A 23230-nucleotide genomic window follows, 5' to 3' on the forward strand; every position below is an offset into this window, starting at 1 on the left:
AACTCCGGGAGTTGGTGGTGGACAGGGAGGCCTGGCGTGCTGCAATTCATGAGGTCGCAAAGAGTTGGACACGACTGAGCGACTGATCTGATCTGATCTAATGTTCCAGGAAGAGAACATGTTTCAAAGTGCATTTGAAGAAAATTTTTTGTACAATATATATATATTTAAAGAAAGAGTGGTAATTTCTGTATAAAATTTTACTGTTGAACTTTGTCTTGTCAGAAGAATCATTAACCCCCTCTGAAAAGATATCTGAATGTATTTACAGTCCAAAATTTATCTAAATCTGAAAATCTACATTAGATCACTGAGGACTTTTTTTTTTTTTTTTTGATATATTTGTAAACAACTAATGCATAGCATTTGCTTCCCTGGTAGCTCAGACAGTAAAGCGTCTGCCTACAATGCGGGATTTCCAGGTTCGATCCCTGGGTCAGGAAGATTCCCTGGAGAAGGAAATGGCAACCCACTCCAGTATTCTTGCCTGGAAAATTCCATGGACTGAGGAGCCTGGTAGGCTACAGTCCATGGGGTTGCAAAGAGTCGGACACGCCTGAGCAACTTCACATAATGCATAGCAGCTTTTATCTTTCTCTCTTTGATGACACTTGGAACATACACCTTGGTCTCCATGGCAACAATGACCCCTAACTTTCCTAGGAGCTAAGATTTCTTTTTCCTGTCTTTAGGAAAGCAATGATAATGATGATGTTGACCAACAATCTCTACACCTGTGGTAAATGTGTCATTTGCTTCTTGAAAAGCAAAAACTGATCCTAGGAAGGACCCAAAGTTAGTGTCTGTCTTTGAAGATGTTAACTGTTTAATTTGTCTGAGTCATCAAAGAATCATTACATGCCAAATTTCATAACTGTACTGATACTTTTCAGTTTGTGTCAGTGTATTTATAGTTATTATTTTGCTTCATAACTGTCGTAAAGAGTTGGACACAACTGAAGCGATTTAGCAAGTAGCATGCATGTGTACTAAACATAATTATAATGCATTGATTTGAGTTCAAAGTCATCTCTGAAGTACTTTTCTATCCTTGCAAAACAATGGCCCTTAATTGAATGTTATCACAGTTATATTTGAGTCAATTCATTGATTCAAATTGTATTTTAAAAATCAAAAGTATCACCTGTCTCTTAACTCTTTAATTATGTTTAGACTTTGTCTTATTTTTTTTTTTTTTAGACTTTGCCTTAAACAAAAATAAAAATCAGTGGTGAAAAAAAAATCCATGTTTAGATTATTCAGCCCTTTCTGTAAGATCATTATATACTCATTGATTTCCTATTCTCATATTAATGCTATAGTTCTCAAATGGTGAAATTCCAGACTTATGTTAACTGGTTGATAGACAGTTTTAGAAAAGTCATTAACTGAGGAGTTCTTTGCATTGTGTTACTGTTTTTGTTTAGTCACTAAGTCATGTCCAACTTTCTTGTGACCCTATGGACTGCAGCCCACCTGGCTCCTCTGTCCATGGCCTTTCCCAGACAAGAATATTGGAGTGGGTTCCCTTTTCCTTCTCTAGGGCATCTTCCTGATCCAGGGATTGAACCAGTGTCTCCAGAAATTGCAGGTGGATTCTTTGCCGCTGAGCCATTGGGAAGCCCTAACACTGGAAGGGGTGAAGTAAATGAAAGCAAAAACTGTCTACCTGTTAATAGTAGTGAAGTCGCTCAGTCATGTCCGACTCTTTGCAACCCCATGGACTGTAGCCTACCAGGCTCCTCAGTCCATGGAATTTTCCAGGCAAGAGTACTGGAGTGGGTTGCCATTTCCTTCTCCAATTACCTACCTGTTAATACTTAGTAAGAAAACTGCTATGTTGAAAAAACTCAGTGCCCACTATTCATGTTCCATGTAGGCTTGAGAAACCTGAGTTTGCAAGTTATCTAGAAAGAATAGATGCACTAGTTAACAGAGAAATATGCAGCCCACCAATTACATTGGTGCTTCCCTGGTAGCTCAGTGGTAAAGAACCAACCTGCCAATGCAGGAGACACAGGTTTGGTCCCTGCATGTTTGTGTGTGTGTGTGTGTGTGAGAGTATGTATATATATATATATATATATATACACACACACACATATAATAATTATATATGCATTTATATATATATAATCTATTTATCTATTTATCTGTGATGAACAGTTAGATTGCTTCCATGTCTTGACAATTGTACATAATGCTTCTGTGAACACTGAGGTGCATTTATCTTTTTGAATTAGTGTTTTCTGTTTTGTTTTTTTGGTCTTTTTTTTTTTTTTTTTTGGATATATACCAAGGAGCAGAATTGCTCATTCTATGGTAGTTGTATTTTTAGTTTTTTTGAGAAAGTTCCACAGTAGCTGTACCAATTTACATTCCCACCAAAGTGTACAAGAATTCTCTTTCCTCCACATCCTCACCAACATTTGTTATTTGTGTTCTTTGTGATGATAGCAGTTCTGACACGTATGAGTTGGTATCTCACTGTGGTTTTGATTTGCATTTCCAAGATGATTAGTGATGTTGAGCATATTTTCATATATTTGTTGGTCATCTGCATTTCCTCTTCGGAAAAATGTCTGTTCAGTTCTTCTGCCGGGTTTTTATTTGGGTTATTTATTTTCCTGATTTTGAATTGAACGCGCTATTTAAGGAACCCTGATGGCTCAGCAGGTAAAGAATCCACCTGCAACGTTGGAGACATGGGTTTAATACCTGGGTCGGGAATCCCTAGAGAAGAGAATGGCAACCCACTCCAGTATTCTTGCCTGGAGATTTCCATGGATAGAGGAGGCTGGCAGGCTACAGTCCATGGGGTCACAAAGAGTGGGACATGACTGAGAACTAACACTTATATATGTCACATATATATTAACTACCTTTATTGGTCATATCATTTGCAAATATTTTCTTCCATTCAGTAGGTTGTCTTTTTGTTTTGTTGATAATTTTGTTTCCTTTTCTATGAAAAATGTTTTAATTAGGACTCATTTGTTTTTACTTTTATTCCCTTTGCTTTAGGAGACAGGTCCAAAAATATATTGCTATGTTTATGTCAAATATTGTTCTGCCTATTTTTTCCTCTAGGAATTGTATGGTTTCTAGTCTTGTATATAGGTCTTTCGTCTATTTTAATTTATTTTTATGTATGGTGTTAGAGAATGTTTTAATATCATTCTTTTATAAATCAGGAAGAATTTTTTTTTTAAAGCAACCTTATTTTTTGATGGAGACTCCACATTGTGCTAAGACTGTATATAATGTACAGTGTGGTTTCTCATGATCACCAAACAGGCCTTTAGAAAATTGCCAATTATGCTTTTTGCTCAAGACATATTTGTCTAAAATTAAGTAAAAATTATGTATAATCAGAGAAGTTTTTTTCCTTTTTATATTGTTCTGTGATGAAAAACTGTATCATTCTTTTCCTTATTCCCCAACATCCATGGCTATATTGTTAGCAAATGCCAAGAGGAAAGTGTAAATAGAATTTTAATAGATTCTATGATGCCAAATGTTTTTTAGTGGATAAATTATTTCTTAACCTTAAATGAGCTTGACTTCATATATAACTAATATTTTACACCCAGCTGGAAGTGTTTATTTTGTTTCTACCTGAGAAAGTTTTTGGTATACTTGTCAAAAATTATTATTTCAAATTCCACAGACAATTAAAAAACCTGTCCCGCTGATTCTGCTCACAAGGAAAAGTACTAACATACATGTTTAGAAGAAATGTCAAAATGCTAATTACAGATGAGGCAAACAATTATATATCTCAGGAGAGGAAAGAAAACATTATCTCAGCCAAAGGAGTAATATGAAGTACAAAACAAAGAAAATTTATGCTGAGAAAACTGTCAGAAACAAAGATAAATAAGTAAAGCATCAACTAATTAATGAGATGCTCAGATAAATAACTTTAAAATCATCTGAAAATAAATGTTTTTCTACATGAGAAAATAAATCAAAGCAACAAAAGAGAAAATGTGGTTTACCACACAAAATTATATGAAGAATTTTTTTTAAATCCTGAGAAATATAAAAAGTAAAGCACATTGTGTATATATAAAATTCTTATGAATATATATTTTAACATGATGGGTGGGAGGGAGGTTCAGAGGGAAGGTATATATGCATGCATACACCTGATTCACTCCATTGTGCAGCAGAATCTTCACAATTTATACAATTGCTTTATATAATATTGTAAAGCAATTATACTTCAATAAAAAAAAGAAATGAAGAACCCATTGTATATCAGAAAAAAGTAGAAAATGAATTGTGAGGAAGTTTTACTATGCTATATATGGTCAGGTGGATCATAATGAACACATTAATAGTTTTGGAAAGGTATATAGCAACATGTACTAACAATCTTGACTCATTTTATTTTGGGGGGGGCTCAGTAATTCCAGTTCTAGGAATCTGTTTTTAAAATACTAAAATATGTGGGCAAATATTTGTAAATAACTGTGTTTTACTAAAGACTTATTTTTAAAATTTATTTTTTAATTGAAGGATAATCGCTTTACAGAATTTTGTGATTTTCTGTCAAACATCAACAGCCTTAGGTAAACTGTGATATGTTTATATAATGTTCCTATTTTATAATCATTAAAATTTTGAATGTAATTAATTTTTAATGCCAGAAGAAAATACTCATAATAGTATGGAAATAGGATATATTAATTTATATAATAATTTTGCCAGGAGAAATATCAATAGCCTCAGATAGGCAGATGACACCACCCTTATGGCAGAAAGTGAAGAGGAACTAAAAAGCCTCTTGATGAAAGTGAAAGTGGAGAGTGAAAAAGTTGGCTTAAAGCTCAACATTCAGAAAACGAAGATCATGGCATCTGGTCCCATCACTTCATGGGAAATAGATGGGGAAACAGTGGAAACAGTGTCAGACTTTATTATGGGGGGCTCCAAAATCACTGCAGACTGGTGACTGCAGCCATGAAATTAAAAGACGCTTACTCCTTGGAAGGAAAGTTATGGCCAACCTAGATAGCATATTCAAAAGCAGAGACATTACTTTGCTAACAAAGGTTCATCTAGTCAAGGCTATGGTTTTTCCTGTGGTCATGTATGGATGTGAGAGTTGGACTGTGAAGAAGGCTGAGCGCCGAAGAATTGATGCCTTTGAACTGTGGTGATGGAGAAGACTCTTGAGAGTCCCTTGGACTGCAAGGAGATCCAATCAGTCCATTCTGAAGGAGATCAGCCCTGGGATTTCTTTGGAAGGAATGATGCTAAAGCTGAAACTCCAGTGCTTTGGCCACCTCATGCGAAGAGTTGACTCATTGGAAAAGACTCTGATGCTGGGAAGAATTGGGGGCAGGAGGAGAAGGGGACGACAGAGGAGGAGATTGCTGGATGGCATCACTGACTCGATGGACTTGAGTCTGAGTGAACTCCGGGAGTTGGTGATGGACAGGGAGGCCTGGCTGCTGCGATTCATGAGGTCGCAAAGAGTTGGACATGACTGAGCGACTGAACTGAACTGAACTGTAGCACACTTATAAACACATTGGGACTCCCTGGTGGCTCAGACGGTAAAGTGTCTGCCTACAGTGCGGGAGACCCAGGTTCGATCCCTGGGTTGGGAAGATCCTCTGGAGAAGGAAATGGCAACCCACTCCAGTACTCTTGCCTGTAAAATCCCATGGACAGAGGAGCCTGTTGGGCTACAGTCCATGGGGTTGCAAAGAGTCGGACACGACTGAGGGACTTCACTATAAACACATTACAGTGTTTATCACTTGATCCTCACAATAGCTCTTTGAGGTAGACAAAGTTATATCCCCATTTATAGATGAGGAAATTGAGTTGGAGAGAAGTAATGTGCCCCAGTGCCCTGGTGATAAGTTGTGGAGATGTAATAGGATCCTGGTGATCTGACACACCCTTCCGAGTCTGGGAGATTACCTACAAGACTGTACTGGAAATTATGTAGGAAAGTACATATAAAGATAAAAGAATTAAAGAAAATACATTAAATCATTAGCTATGATTGACATGGGTATGTGCTTAGCTTCAAAGTTTACATTGATGTTCTCCTTTCTATTTGTATGTTTTATAATTTGATATCAATAATATACATTCTTTTTATGAAGAAGAGCAAATTTAAGAACTGTTCAGAACATAACAGAAAAATGAGTAATACCATGATTTTCTATTGTTCTTTGTGATTTTTGAAGTACTTTTGTATTACTTTTATCTAATTTTATGCTTATAAGTAAAGTGAACTTATGACTTATCCAAACCATGACATTTTAAATTGTACAAGAGGGTTGCTATACCACAAAGATAACTGTAAACTTGAAGTATTCATGTAAACCAACAGATAGACTCACTCTATTTAATATAACTCTTTGAGGTTCAAGAGTACTTAGATATCTGTATTACATTTTGAAACTGAAAATAATGTTAAATGACTTGATTGAATAATATAATGAAAAAATTATGGTTCTGGACATACATTGCAAGAAAAAGGATTGTCTTGATTTAGTCTAAATTATGGTTCTGGACATACATTGCAAGAAAAAGGATTGTCTTGATTTAGTCTATGGCTCTTGTAATTAAAACAAAACAAAAAGCCCCACTGGTGGCAATTTCTTCAATCAATAGAAATTTTTGAATCATATAGTTCTAAGAGACTTAAAAATCAGGGAATCACACAAAATTTTATTTGATTTAAATTGTTATGCTACTGAAATTTCTGAAATATTCTAAAATTCTGTGTAGAAACCTGAGACTTATAAAGAGGGATACCTAATATTTGTGATTATAGGTGATCATGGATTCATGAGCCAGAACCCCTCCATCCAAAGAGTACTAGAAAAACAACCAACAGAAAATGAACCTAGATTAGTAGGTTTAGATGAGTAAACATTTAACTAACTTATTTTTTGTAAGTGTAATCCTGGAAGATAACAGTAAGTGAAATGGACAATGTTTTGTATTAGTGATTTGGTTAGAAAGTTGAAAAACTTAGTGGTCAAGCTTGTCATTAGGCAGATGACACTGGGCAAATGATGCCTGCCAGTGCTTTGCTAACAGAATTATATGTCTGAAAAAATCTAACTATTTAGCCAACAGTGGGGAAATAAAAAGACAATTAAATCTAAGGGACAAATGTGTAATAGGTATTAATCATAGATCAGGATCAGAAGAGTGCCAGTCACTGCAAAATACAGTCTGCAGATGTCTATTTAGCCAACAGGGCATTTTTGTTTGGGTTTTTTTTTTTTTTAGTGATTTTGAATTTGAAACAATTTAAGCAGGTCAGCAGGAATTCTAGGTTTGGCCTCCCTTCTGTCCTCCAGCCAGGTCCTCAGCAGGGCCTCTACTAACTCTGGTGATGCCTTGCTAGAGATTTGAAAAAAGTACTTATTCTGGGTGTGCAGCCCAAGGCACACAGCGGAGCAGGCTGGGTTAGTGGGCCGCAGTTGCTTTTCTGCCTTAAGATGTTTTTGAGATTTAGAAACTGCACATTTTAGCCTAGAAATTCTTACTACTGGCTTATGCGCTTTTACTTTACACATTGATATTACCCATCTGGCCCCTGAAAACCTTTCATTATTGAATCAAAATTGTAATTAGTCTCTTTATGGCATCAAGGTAGTCACACACAGTCTTAAAGTAATTTAATTGACCAGTATGTAATTTACTTTGGAAAGAATGCTGAATCAAGATTGTTTTCTTTTTTCCCCTTATTGTATTATTTGACTTTTTTGTTTTATTGACAAAAATACCAGAAATATATAGTTTTAGGTGGTAAGAAGAAAATTAAATATTAGAAAATATTACAAGATTTTTTTACATTATTAAATACATTTACATTGAATCCCCAAATGAGTTATTGAAAAAAAAATACATGGAAGTCTATATTTATATACAACTATTAGAATGACACTTGTTTTTATGAAGAACAGAAATTGTTAACATTTCTACTCTTGTACTACTCCAATTAAAGGAAGATAGACACCTTAAAAAGTTACTGATAAAGCTATATAAATGGAGAGATCCAAAAGAGCACATATAGTAAAATGTAAAGAAGATAGAAAAGATCATAACATTTAATTTGGATTTAAACCAATGAGGTCTTTGTTAGCATATTTAGGTAGGGGGTTCATCTGGTAAAGAATCTGCCTGCAATGTGGAAGACTTGGGTTTGATTGCTGGGTTGGGAAGATCCCCTGGAGAAGGGAAAGGCTACCCACTCCAGTATTCTGGCCTGGAGAATTCCATGGACTCTATAATCCATGGGATCACAAAGAGTTGGACATGACTGAATGACTTTCACTTTCACTTTCACTTTCAAATCAATGTCACTTTAAAAATAATTTAATTTACAGGCAGTTCCCAACTTATGATTTTTCAGCTTTATAATGGTGATAATGCAAAAGTGATGCATACTCAGTAGAGACCATACTTCAAATTTTGATCTTTTTTCCCTGAGCAGGTGATATGTAGTATGACAATTTCTTGTAATGCTGGCAGCTCCCAGTCAGCCACTCCATCACTGGGGTAACCAACAGTACCATTACAACCATCCTGTTGGACATACAACCAGTGTGTTTTTCACTTTCAATACCGTATTCTATAAATTGTATGATATATTCAGCACTTTATATAAAACAAGGTTTCTGTTAGATGATTTTGCCCAACTACCCCAGTCCAGTATTCTTGCCTGGAAAATCCCATGGACGGAGGAGCCTGGTAGGCTGTAGTCCATGGGGTCGCTAGGAGTCCGACACGACTGAGTGACTTCACTTTCACTTTTCACTTTCATGCATTGGAGAAGGAAATGGCAACCCACTCCAGTGTTCTTGCCTGGACAATCCCAGGGACGGGGGAGCCTGGTGGGCTTCCGTCTATGGGATCACACAGAGTCAGACAAGACTGAAGTGACTTAGCAGCAGGCTAATATAAGTGTTCTGAGCATGTTTAAGGTAGGCTGGGCCAAGCTAGGATGTTTGGTAGGTTGTTATACTGAATGCATTTTTGACTTAATATTTCACCTTACGATGGGTTCATCTGTAATTGAGAAAGCTTTTTATGTACTAAATTTTATGTTAAAATAAATTAATAATTTATAGCTTTGTTTGGGTAATTGGCTAGGGACATAAGAAAGACAAATTTCACTACTGGTGACTCCCAGGTTTGAGAGGGTGAGGAAAAGTTAATGCTGACGAAAACACTGACTCTGTCTCCTTTGCTTCTGCTTTCTGTTAGTTGTCACTATTATTACATGGCATGCGATAGTGCAGGTATGTAAGCCACTGTATGTAACCACTGTATGTAAACCAATCTACATACACAGTTGTATCTTATGCTTTTATGTATCTCCGGAGGTCATTTTATAAACTGTGTTCACTGAGTATAATATATCTGAACACAGCATTTGGCTTAATCTTTCAGAGGGCATTATTAATATTAGGTGCAGTATTACAGTGCAGTGATGGTTCAAGAAGTTTGCAAAGGAGACAAGAGCCTTGAAGATGAGGAGTGCAGTGGCTGGTCATTAGAAGTCGGCAGTGACCAACTGAGAGCAATCACTGAAGGCTGATCCTCTTATAACTACACGAGAAGTTGCAGAAGAACTCAGCCTTGACCATTCTATGGTTATTTGGCATTTGAGGCAAATTGGAAAGTTTGATAAATGGGTGCCTCATGAGCTGGCAAAAAAAAAAAAAAATAGTCATGTTGAAGTGTTGTCTTATCTTGAACCATTTCTTGATTGGATTGTGGCATGCAGCAAAAAGTGGATTTTATACAACAACCCCCAATGACCAGCTTAGTGACTGGATTGAGAAGAACTCCGAAGCACTCCAAATTTGCACCAAAAAAAGGTCATGGTCACTGTTTAGTGGTTTGCTGCCAGTCCGATCCACTGCAGCTTTCTGAATCCCAGTGAAACCATTATACCTGAGAAGTATGCTCATCAGATGGATGAAATGCACCAAAACCACAACACCTGCAGACAGCATTGGTCAACAGAAAGGGCCTGATTCTTCTCCACAAGGCCTGACCGCACATCTTATAACCAATGCTTCAAATGTTCAGTGAACTGGGCTATGAAGTTTTGCCTCATCCACCATATTCACCAGGCATCTTGACAACTGACTACCACTTCTTCAAGCATCTCAACAACTTTTTGCAGGGAAAATGCTTCCACAATGAGCAGGAGGTTGAAAATGCTTTCCAAGAATTCATAGAATTCTGAAGCATGGATTTTTATGTTACAGGAATAAACCAACATATTGCTGGCAAAAATATGTTGATTGTAATGGTTCCTATTTTGATTATTAAAGATGTGTTTGAACCTGTTATAATGATTTAAAATTCATGGTCCAAAACCACAGTTACTTTTGCAACAACCTAATAGTTAAAATATACACTGAACAGAATACAAGTGATAGTATTAGAATAGGTTATCCAGATGAGATTTTGCTGTAATCTCCTTTCTTGGAGTATTTTAAAAGCTTCAAAGGTATATTTTTAAAACTTCCAGAGGTAATTTGGGGTATGATTTCACCTTACTGGGGGTGCTGTGAATACAAATAAATGCCCCTTTTAAGTTGCCTTTACCTATTAATTTATCCTGGATCCCCAGGTCTTGCTCTTTTAGCTTTGTCCATATAATATGGCATGTTACCATCATAATGAGAGGATAAGATAGATCCATTACTATAAAAGATATACGCTGTTAATGAGTTTCCAGCCAACTATCAAGGTATCATCAACTGTGGTTTATCTTGGTGAATGAAAGTTTGAATGGAAAATTAAGCTCCCACACTGACTGTAGAAGTGCAATGGATCATTTTGTTCTTTAATGTCACACTTCGCTGGACACACTTCACAAAGCAGTGAATCATGCTTAAAACAAGCAGCCTTTACTTCAGCAACAGCAGATAATGTAGCAGAGGTGAATAATAAGTGTTAGCAGTCTTAACTTTCTCTGCAGTGCTCTCTCCAGGTGTCTGATGGATGATTTACAAAGTACATATGCTATTTTATAGATTGGAACTTGGGATCCAGCCAGTGGCCTGAATATGACAGAAAGTCAAAAGGGAAAGCCAGCCAACATCACAGATTCCTTATCCAATCGTTCTTTGATCGTTACCACCATTTTGGTAAGTATTAGTTTTCCCATTCTTTTTAGATAAATGCAGATAAACATGGAAGTGGATAGAAAAAGACATTATAATTAGAGTAGTAATGAACAGAATGTAATATATTTTACAGTTATTTAGCAGTTGCTGTATAATGGATGAATCAGTGTTAATTTAGTCAGTTTTATTTTGTTAGCTTTAATGATGTAAATTATATTAATGTTTGGGCTGCTTGTGTTGCTTAATAATACAGCTTTATCTATTACTGGGAATCTTTATGTTTCTACAAAATTAGTTGCTGTTGAAAAATTGTGAATGCTAACATTTTAAAAATACATAGACAAGCAGTTATATAAATATAGTTATGTGAGGAGCTGCATGTGAACTTTACTTCTGCTTTCATTTTCATTTCCTGCAAATAAATTTCAGAGGGCATGCCATTTATTTTTGAGATTTTTTTCTATTATAATTATGTTTTAACCTTGCTTTCAATTTAATTGTTTTCATCATGGCAAATCACTTTTACTTTACTAATCTCCCTAATGAAATCAAATGACAAGTGCTGTTTTAAGTCAGAAATATTTTCACTACCAACAGAATTAAATTAATACTGATAAGCTAGATATTTTTACCCCTCTTGCAATTATATGTTTTAATTAAATCACAGTAATGTTCATATATGCCTACTATGCCATTTGCAAATAAGAATTTTAATTTTAGGACAAGCAAGGAACTTTTATGTAATTTAGTAAGTACCTTCACCTACAGAATAAGTTTATCAATGTTGATTTCTCCAGGTAGCCAGTAAGAATGTGAGATTAATGTCCAAAACAAACCTCCACATACTTTTAGCATTTACATGATTTCTAAATCTGATTTATGGTAGAACATCAAGCCAGGAGGAATTCATAATCCTGTCCTTTTAGTAGCAATATAGGATGTTAGATCAAGACATGTCCAAACAAAACAGCTTGGGTTAAAAACTCTTGATAATGAAGCAAGCTGGTGATCATGAAATGATGGTGATAGAAGTTCATGAGGTGTTTTTTAATAACTCCTTTCTTTGCTAAGAACTTCAGTGAATACTTGCTCCACTATATCCAAACTTCTCTGGTCCCCTTTAACTTAATGTTGTATCCCCATCTCTTTTCAAAGCTAGCTCTCAAATCCACCAGCCGTGGTCCTCAGATGGAATGTACTCACAGGACACGACTACATTTTTTTCTGCCAGTATATCTTGGATCTCATAACCCGCTGCTGGAGCAGTTACAGTAACAGTGTAACTTCCTCCTGCTGACAACCTTTCCCCTTTATAATATACTGCACTGTCCACTGTGAAGATCTAATTCTGTCATTCCCTGCTTCTCTGCTTATAAGTCTTTAGTGAGTCCCTGCAGCTGTGCTGTGCTCAGTCGCTTCAGTTGTGTCTGACTTTCCGCGACCCCATGGACTGTAGCTCACCAGCCTACTACGTCCATAGGATTTTTCCAGCAAGAATACTGGGGCAGATTGCCATATCCTCCTCCAGGGAATCTTCCCAACCCAGGGATTGAATCCATGTCTCCTGTGTCTCCTGTATCGCAGATACATTCTTCTCTGAGTCCCTATCAGACATTAAAAAGGCCCCCTAATCTTGACCCTGTTATTCAAAGCCTTTTACAGTCTTGTCTTCTCTCATCTTTCTATCCTCATTTCCCATTTCTCCCTTTCAGAAATCCTGTATTTTAACTGATCTAGGGTAACCAGTTAGCTCACTACTGTGATTGTGTTAGCCCCGTTCCCTTTGTTTGCAATATGTTTCTCTCCATTCCTGAAATATAGAACTTGTCAGTACTTCATATTTAAGTTTAACACTATCCTATTCTTGAATTATTTCATGTGTACAATATTTCTCCAAACATCACTGACCACTGCTTTGAGAATTAGGATCTGACTAAGTCTCTTGTTTTTATACCATATATGCCTCTACAATGCTCACAAAATAAAGTGTGCTGGGCAAGGGCATCTGTCTTCAGCAACTAGCCCCTGTACTACTTTCTCAGTTCTCCCTAATACAGCCAAACTCTCAAATGCATCACTTATTTTATGGCTTCAAATCATATGCCCACTTCATTATGTTCTCCTGTGAAAAGTTTTTCATCCTTCCAGACCCACCTCAGTTTGCATGCACTCTGTGAAACTCTTTGATCTTTCCATTCAGTTGTGTAGGTTTGGGGCAGGCAGGGAAGTGTACATGTGTATCATAATACTTTATCATTTTACTTACCATACATTACTTTTTTATGTTAGAAATTTTGTGTTTATCTGATCTCTGTTTGGTATGAATCTATACAAGGTAAGATTATACAATCTATACAAGATTTTGGTAAGAATCTATACAAAGCTAATCAAATTTTACACTTTTTAGATCTCAGTGTCAGAGAAAAGTGCCTGGGGCATAGCAGGCACTCAATAAGTATTTGTCAAATTAAATTTTTAAAATTGGTATTTAATTAAGCAGAAAATTAGAGAGAATAAACACTTTTCAAATGACTGTATTTAAATATTTTTTCAAGTGTGCAGGTTATTGCAAACTTCTTGTCCAAACAAAGCAGATGATTAGACTACCCATACAATTTCTCAGTTTTGCTTGATTTCTCAAGAGTTATTTTGTAAGAAGTATTCAAGTATCTTTCTCACTAATAAACAATTTTAATTTTGTTCATAAACAAGTGGTATTAAATCTTAATATCAGAGCCAGAGAAAACTTTTTAAAAATTATCAGGCTTTGGATCTTGGACATTTTTTTTTTTTTTGATCTATAATGATGTTTGAGACATATTCCTCAGATCATTACTCCATATAACCAACATATAAGATCAATTCTGATATACACTATAGGCTTCAGTTCAGTTCAGTTCAGTCGCTGAGTCAAGTCTGACTCGTTGCGACCCCATGAATCGCAGCACGCCAGGCCTCCCTGTCCATCACCAACTCCCGGAGTTCACTCACACTCACGTCCATCGAGTCAGTGATGCCATCTAGCCATCTAATCCTCTGTCATCCCCTTCTCTTCCTGCCCTGAATCCTTCCCAGCATCAGAGTCTTTTCCAATGAGTCAACTCTTCGCATGAGGTGGCCAAAGCATTGGAGTTTCAGCTTTAGCATCATTCCTTCCAAAGAAATCCCAGGGCTAATCTCCTTCAGAATGGACTGGTTGGATCTCCTTGCAGTCCAAGGAGCTCTCAAGAGTCTTTTCCAACACCACAGTTCAAAAGCATCAATTCTTCAGCACTCAGCTTTCTTCACAGTCCAACTCTCTCATCCATACATGACCACTGGAAAAACCATAGCCTTGACTAGATGGACCTTTGTTGGCAAAGTAATGTCTCTGCTTTTGAATATGCTATCTGGGTTGGTCATAACTTTCCTTCCAAGGACTCTAAGCTTACATATTAATAAGTAGGTCACTTATATTTTAGACTATGTCACTGTGTTAGTTTCAAAGTGATTGTGATTTTCTTAAAAAGAAAAGGTACTTTATTATTTTATATCACTTAGTTGAAAAATCTTTTTCTGAACAGTCTGATCACAGAGTAGCCACAATTAGGAAAAGATTTGAGGAGATTATTTCCCTTATTTTTATAAGCTAGCTTGATATAATTTATTGGTGCTTAACTTATATTTTTAAAGAAGTATGATCATTTGATTTATTCTATGGTTATTTTTTTCCTTTCTCTCTTCGAAAATCTCAGAGTAGATTCTGGCTATATTGTAAATAATGATATCTTCACAAAGAGAAGTTCATTTAATGCTTCTTGTTTGACATTTTTATTATGTGTCAAAAAAAAAAAAAAACCAAACAGTGAAATATTCTAAAATTTGACCTTATCAATGTGCTTATCATAATTAGCTCCATTTCTCTTAGATTTTATTTACTTTACTTTTTATCATTCTTTTTGTATTTAACAAATATGTACTTAATGATAATGATATACCAGGGTTTATGCTAACCACTGTATTTAATGGACAAAATAGACATGGTCTCTGCCTTTATGAAACTTAGAAAATGGTAGAATTCATAAGGAGAACTAAACACACATACACGCACACACACAGAGACATAACCCCTTGTGACTAGATATGAAAGAAAGATGCATGGCATGCTGCCTTTTACAGAATGATCAAGAGTGACACCAAGGATCAGGTGTGGAAGGATGAATCAGGTTAGACTTCACTGCAGAAGGATAGAGAGCTGAAGTTTGAGAAGAAATTATCAAAGTAAAGGGAGGGGGAATGAGTATTCTCAGCAGATAAAACAACATATGCAAGAAAGATCTTGAAAAAGTTAAAAAATTCAAAGACTATAATGACTGAGGCCAGTTTTCTATATGCTTCTCAGCTTCATGAAATACTGCTATATGAATATGGTTCATTACCAAAAATTAATAACACACATCTTTGGCATGACTGCTAGGTACTTGACAATGTTCAAAGCACTACTCATCGATTTACTCATTTAATTGTCATAATAACCTTTTTTGTTAGATACCATTATCCATCCTCTTTCACAGGTAGGAAAACTGGTATTCAGATTGTCCAAGTAACCTACTCATGACCACAGAGCTAGAAAGTAGAACAGTAGTTTTTTTAACCAATCTGTAGCCTACTTGAGCAACCAATACTGTAAAATGAAATCTCCAGTGTCCCAGCTTGGAAAAGTCTAACAGCTATAGTTTATGACCAAAATAGTATCTTGACAGAGAATTGTTCACCCAAAGAATGTTTCTCATCCAGAAATACCACCTACGCTAAAGTACCATGATACCATTATAGGTGTGTCCCCAGACATCTAGACATTTCCTCAGGGACCGAGATTTAGGTTACTCTTGCTTGGATGCCTTGATCTTCTTGTTTCTCTCCTCTCCTAATTTAGCACTCGGTTTTTTTTCAGCTTCTTTAAACCATAATCTCAGATCTTTCTGGACAATCAAGAGTAATGGAGCTTAACTCACTTTTTCTCTTTAGAATTGAGATTGAGCATCTTGTTTACAAATATTTTTTACACCTCTTCAACAACATAATCTATGCCCAATACACTGTATGGGTATAGAATATAGTTATCACATGGAAAGTGTTCATTTTCAGAAGCTCTAAACAATTTTTAAATTTGTAATTACTTTTTTTTTAGTTTTTAATTATATGGTGCTATATAATTTGGAAATTATATAGCCTCTTCTGCAGGAGGAGGTTAGACCTAAAACTCTAGTCTACTCATGCCATCTCCTGAATATTCCTCATATTACCTCTCTGGTTTTAGAATTTCAAATTTAGTGGTTGTTAAAATTTCCTTGCTTCTTGTATCATTACAAATGGAATTTTAAAGTATCAACCTTAGAATCACATTTTCATCTATGATGATTTCATAGATGAGCATAAATGAGCATAAAATTGTAAAATGGCTTCCCTCATGGCTCAGATGATAAATAATCCACCAGCCGTGTGGACCCTGGTTTGATCCCTGAGACAGGGAGATCTGCTGGAGGAGGAAATGGCAACCCACTCCAGTATTCTTGCCTGGAGAATTCCATGGACAGGGGAGTCTGGCAGGCTACAGTCCACGGGGTTGCAAGGACTTTGAAACGACTGAGTGACTAACACTTTCACTTTCGATTGTTAAAATATAAATTTATAATCACCAAAATCATAACAAAAATACTCATTCTGGATGAGATATAGAGAGCTTTTGAAGACCAATATGTGCTCTATTTTCATCTTATCAGCCTCATCCTGTTGTCCTTACTACCTTGGGTACACTAGCAAGGGACAGTATCAGGTGGCTGGATATTTATTTAAGCTCATAGAGGGAATGCTTATTTTCCCCTCTGTGCTCTTGGTTTTCAATTGATTTTTTCATGCCTGTTTAAATATGTTGAGTGCTTCCCACTCTGTGGCTCCTCTAGAATAATTGATTTTTGTCCATCAAAAGATTACTAGCACTAAATGCCACTGTACATGTTCTTCCCTTGAATGACTAGTAGCACTTTAGTATGCCAATGACTATGAAATTTGGTTACTTTTTCAGAAAAATCACTTCTAAGGAGATTCTTTCTTCCCAGTTGCTCAATGAATTGAACAAATGTGCCTGCATCTGCAACTTAGTCTTATTTTTTATTTTCCTAGCACTTCCTAGAAAGTTGTGTATTTCAGTGCTGAGTTTACTTGCTTAGGCCTATTAAGCTTTATTGTTGGAGTGCACAGCCTACAGGTGGCTTATCTGGAAGCAAACTCCCAAGAACAATGGAAAGAATCACAGTACAAAAGAGAGAAGTGACCAAATATCCCCTAAATGGTTCTGCAGTTTATTCCATCATATCAACAAAAGAAGTTTTCTAAGGCTTCACATCTGTCCCTGCAATAGGGTTTTCCCTCTGATTCTTATCTTCCCATTGTCACAGGATGACTGCCAAGCATGTAGTTCTTCTTAGAGAGTTACTAGCATTCAGGCTTGGAAACCCAGACACTGGTGCTTTACAAAGAAAAAGGTTTTTCATTTTTATCAATCCCTATACAGTTTCTAAGCAGTTTTAATGATGTGCTCTGGAGATGGTAAGATCAACATAATTTAAGTAGTTATGCATGTACAAGTACTACTTAAATGTTTATGTGAGATGAATGCCTCATTCAAACTCAGGCTGCTCATACCATATTCAAAAGCAAGCAAATCTTTTTTCATCATATTTTTTTCTTCTGTTTCAGAGATTGTGCTTTTGTTTTCATTCTTGTTTTAGTAGCTTGTTGTATTTTATTTCAAATATATTCTCATATTCTTTAGACCTCCAGATTAGCTAGATTAACATAAAACTATCAGTAGCTATATCACAGAGAAAGAAACATGTTCTTTCCCTTAATGACTAGTAGTATTTTAATGAGCCAGTGACTATTTTATTTGTTTTAATGTGAAATTAGGCATACTTTTAAAAATCTTAGAGTCTCAATCTTTAAAGGCTTTGTAAGTGACCAGAACCTGCTTTTTTTAGCACATAATCTCACATACACACACATACACACATCTGCTTCCTTCATCCTTCTTTATTAAATCTAATTTTAAAATGCTACCATAATAAAACCCTTAAGTGTTTTCATTTTGTTGTTATATTCTTTTCAGTTATCAAAATTATTATCAATATCATAATTTTGTTAGAGATTATTTTATTATAAATAACATATACCAAGTTCTAGAAGAAATGATTGGAGAAGTATGAATTTTTCATTCAGTTTAACCACAGAAAACTACATGGAAATGAAATAATTTTGCTTTAATTTTCTCAAAGATGTTATCACGATAGTACCTTGTAAAAATTGTATAATCTAAATTGTAACTATGTCCTTGATCTGAGATTCAGATGTAACTACCCAGGACATATATCTAGCTGCATGTTAAAGATCAAACTCAACACGATTCAAACATCTTTCTTCAATTCATGCCTCATTATATCTGTTTCTCCTATATTTCCAAGCTCTGTTTATGGTTCCAGTAATTTTATATTTACTCAGCCAGAGTGGATACCCTAGTCTCTTTAAATCCCATATTTATAATTTAGACATTAATAATTTCTTTTTAGAAATTTCTTTCTAAAAAGAAAGACAGGATAAATCCATGAATGTCCTTTTCTAAGACAGTTTAACAAAGAATTGAGTCAAAGAACATTTTGAACAAGGGAGGTATGGTTTCTTCATGGATACTGATGAATAGGATATTTATAGAGTCTGATTTGAGAGATATTGTATCCAGATGCAAAAGGAAAGAGAAGACAACGTCAAAATATCATGTATGAGATTTATCATGAATGCATTACATGTGGGGCAAAAACAATTGAGAAAGGTGAACGAGGACTTCAAGGTTAAAAGCCCATGAGGCAGAGTATTAGCATTACCACAGAGCATGATAAGGATGTTGGAAAGAGAGATAATGAGTTCTATTTAGTCCTATCTGAATGGAGATGTTGGCAGTAATTTTGTGTAGTCAAATCTTGATTATTCATGTAAGGGGATAATAAATTAGATTCAGAGATGAAATGCAGTTTGGAGATTAGCTAATAGGTGCAGTCTCCCTTCCCATCAAACCATTTACTGGAAGAGCGGTGAAATGGCACATTTGATTGATTGGAGCTTTGGCTTTTCTTTTCTTCCCTCTTTCTTCTTTCACTTGTGAATTAAGCTAATGAAATATTTAATGGCTAAAATACAAATTCCAGTAGAAAGACAGTAACAACCCAGATCTCCAATCTAAACTGATCAGTCAAGTGTAAGAATTAACTAGCATACCAGTTTGTTTTTTTTTTTTAATAAAATGAATGATAATCACTAAGCCAAGCCCTCCTTTAAATCCATATTGCTCTGACAGAAGCATCTTTCCTGAAATGTTGGTGAACAGCACAACTAGCAGAACTCTAGTCCTTTTTTCTTGACAGTTCGTTTCAGTCTGTTTCACTGTCAGTTACAGTTTCAGGTGATAAATGCTCCATTTCAGAGAGAAAGATATTCTTCTCACCTTTCCAAATTCTGGGAGATTTTCTATAGACATAGATTAAAAACAAAAAAACTCTCTAGAATGGTAATATTTTTTGAACATGATGTAAGTTCTCTGAAGTTATTACTCGGCAAAGAGGTAAACGCAGTTTGCAGCAGCTAAGAGTGTGATGATTCTGCCTGCAGTAGTGTAGTAAAGGGGTGTGTGTGTGTCTGTGTGTTTGTGTGATTGTGTGAGAATCAGGCATTAAAAAGCATGCCTTTCCTTAGTAGATTTGCAAAACAAAATAATAGAATAACTTCTGTAGTTTGCCTCAGAATGCACTTGAATTTTGAAAAAAAAAATAAAAGGTAAATAATAAACATAATTTATTAAAAATTAAGGTAACAGTTCTACCTCAGTAGGCATGCGCTACATGCCTGCTGCACTATTTTGTTGTTTCTTTAAAGCAAAAGCCCCAGATTATGATAGCTATTTATTTTCAGTCCAGCATGTTCACGTGAAAGTGCCTTTGTAATGTCTTGAGATGTCACAAGCAGGTTTGTTTCCCAGGCAAGAGAACGCTGCACGAACTCAGATGGAGACTCTCATCAGTACTCTTTGATCCTAACAAGCCAGTCATCTTTCGTATTGCCTCTTCTTGAAAACATTAAGCTGTTTTGATGGTAGCTGCTAGGGTTTTCACTTTTCCCTCCTGGTATTCTCACTTTCAATTGAGATAGCCTGTAGTGCACATTGGCTTTTGACATGCATGTTAATTAGGGATGGCAGAGTTCAGATTCTAGGAGCCATGATGAATTGAAGGAAATTTAAAGACTGGGACTCAGACAGTGGAAGATTTCTCAGCCCTACAGCAGTAAAAGCATGAGTCTGCCAAAAAAAGAAATAAATAATACTGTCCAATCAATGGACTGATAACATTCAACTGTGTAATTATTATTTATGCTTATCTGTTGCTTACAGTTGTTATTGGTCATTTCTTGCCTAAAGAATGGAACTTTTTTTTTTGATCTGTTAGGCTTCTATGTATTTTTCCAACTACATTTAGGGTAATCCGAATCAATAAAATGTAATGAAATAGTAGTTAAGTTTATTCTTAAACAATTCCCTTAAATATGACCCCTTTCCATTTTTAAGATCAAAGTTTATTAGTTGCATTTATAACATTTCTTTAATTGAGCTAAGAAAAAAATAACACAATTATTTTAGAATGACTAAAATGTGGTTTAGACCAGTGGTGGTATTATTAAAAGTGACATTGTCTGCAGGCCTTAGATAATATAAGTTATAAAACCAAGTACTCAATAAACTTCACAAATGTTAATAATACTGGATTCTGATTAAATTTCATTGTTTTAAAGTAACAAGATGAATGCAAATAAATACCTTAAAATGAATCATTTATATATAATGTAGCAACCTTCTGAATTTATTTTGAAAGAATGTATAAAACATATCAACTAAATTAGCACTTATATATGTATTTGGTATAATAGTGATAAACATAAAATTCTTTTCTTTTTAAATCATCTTCCAATTATGAGATACATAATTTCTTTCATACCCATTAACCAAAAGTTGGCTAAGTTAGAATAAAGCTCTATAAATCTGTATTTTTTCTTACTGTCATAATAAATGTTTCCATGAAATTTTCCTAAATAATAAAATATATATTTTTGAAGCAATTTAGGATAAACATAAGAACAACCAATGTTTTTCAGAGGGAAAAAATGCAAACTGTTTAAAAATCAGGACATGAGAATATTGGTTCTCTCTGCTTGGAGATGTCTGACCATGACTTGGCTCTCTCTTGGCAGATGGTCTGGAGCCCCTATACCAGCTGTCAAGCAGGAGACAGAGCTGAAGTTACTTTAGGAAAGCTACTTATGTTCCCAAGTCAGATCTAAATAAAAACAGACCTGAAGGAATAAAGCATAAAAGTCCTCTTCATTCAGAGACTGTTTTCTGTTTAAACATGTTCTCTATTTTTCATCTTTAATCTACTGTTTCAGTACTAGTGCTCATTTTTATTTATTCTGGTATTAGTTTTACAGTGCTAACAATTAGAATCGTCTGCAAAGCTATAATCAAAGTATTCACTAAATTCTGTTCATAATAGAAGTTATTCTGATTAACACTGTGAAAGTGATATGCTTTTTCTTAGCATTTCAATAAAATTCTCATTGAATATTAAAAAAAAACACAAAAAGCAATAAAAAGTGATAGAATAAGCTAAAGTTAATAGAAGACCAAATGCCATAATTTCAGTAGAATATCTGTTATACAGAGCTTGTGAGGACAGACTGTTGACTGTCTTTTAAAACAGCATTAGTGGGCTCTACGGGCTTACCTGGTAGCTCAGCTGGTAAAGAATTCTCCAACAATACAGGAGACCTTGGTTCAATTCCTGAGTTGGGAAGATCCCCTGGAGAAGGTGAGATGGTTGGATGGCATCACCAACTCAATGGACATGAGTTTGAGTAAACTCCAGGAGTTGGTGATGGACAGGGAAGCCTGGAGTGCTGCAGTCCATGGGGTCGCAAAGAGTCAGACACGACTGAGCGGCTAAACTGAACTGAGTGGGCTCTACTTATGAGTTCAATGTGATTTTATGTTTTTTGTGATATAAATATAGGAAAATAATTTATTTTTGAAGGTTTTCCTTGAGTCACTTTATTGAAATATTCCTGTATTTAAGAGTTTTACAGGTAATTTTCTTTAGTAGATTTTAATTTATTTTTATTTCTTGATAGTTTAGCTATTTTATCATGCTTCTTACACAGAGCTATAATTTCATCTCTTCCTTTACTGGTTTTCATCGCCTTTATCTGTTTTATTTTTTACTTGTATTTGATGAGAACTTTGTTATCTGTTTTCCTTGTTTCAATTGTACTTTTTATTATTAACTACAATAATAGCTGTATTCTCAAAAATACTTTTTATTTGTAGTTTTCCAACTATGAATAAAAATTATTTCTTTTCATAAAAATTATTATTTTTCAAAATCGTGCTGTGCTGTGCTAAGTCACTTCAGTCGTGTCCAACTCTGCAACCCTGTGGACTGTAGCCCCTCAGGCTCCTCTGTCCAAAAGATTCTCCAAGCAAGAACACTGGAGTAGGTTGCCATGCCCTCCTCCAGGGGATCTTCTAGATCCAAGGATTGAACCTGTGCCTCTTATGTCTCCTGCAATGGCAGGCATGTTCTTTACCACTAGGACCACTTGGGATTGGATGCTAATTATTATTGAATACATTAGTTACCTGTGGAGATTATTATTAATTTTTCTAGTTGTACTTTTCTGATGAATGTTAGTCAATTTCTGAATATTAAAATATTTATATTCCAGACATAAACTGTTATTGGATATGGTGAAAAATTATTTCAATGGACTGCTATGTTTGTTTGTTATATCTTGTTTTTAGGAACATCTGATAGTGACTGACCCTTAGTTGGGCTTCCATGGTGGCTCAGACGGTAAAGCGTCTGCCTATAATGCGGGAGGCCCGGGTTCAATCCCTGGGTCGGGAAGGTCCCCTAGAGAAGGAAATGGTAACCCACTCCAGTATCCTTGCCAGAAAAATCCCA

At 35.4% G+C, this 23230-nt stretch overlaps 1 protein-coding gene across 10 annotated transcripts in view; it reads left to right on the top strand.

The window, feature by feature from the left end:
* The window catches only part of GRIK2 (glutamate ionotropic receptor kainate type subunit 2), a 742533-nt gene that overhangs the window by 488128 nt on the left and 231175 nt on the right, over positions 1 to 23230 (top strand). For all 10 annotated transcript variants that reach the window (XM_025294639.2, XM_025294642.2, XM_025294643.2 and 7 more), the window contains one exon: positions 11040 to 11153. In XM_025294639.2, coding sequence (XP_025150424.1) covers positions 11040 to 11153 — 114 coding nt within the window. The remainder of the gene's footprint in view (positions 1 to 11039; positions 11154 to 23230) is intronic.

The sequence above is a fragment of the Bubalus bubalis genome, chromosome 10 (assembly GCF_019923935.1).
Source record: "Bubalus bubalis isolate 160015118507 breed Murrah chromosome 10, NDDB_SH_1, whole genome shotgun sequence".
In the NCBI taxonomy this organism is placed as follows: domain Eukaryota; kingdom Metazoa; phylum Chordata; class Mammalia; order Artiodactyla; family Bovidae; genus Bubalus; species Bubalus bubalis.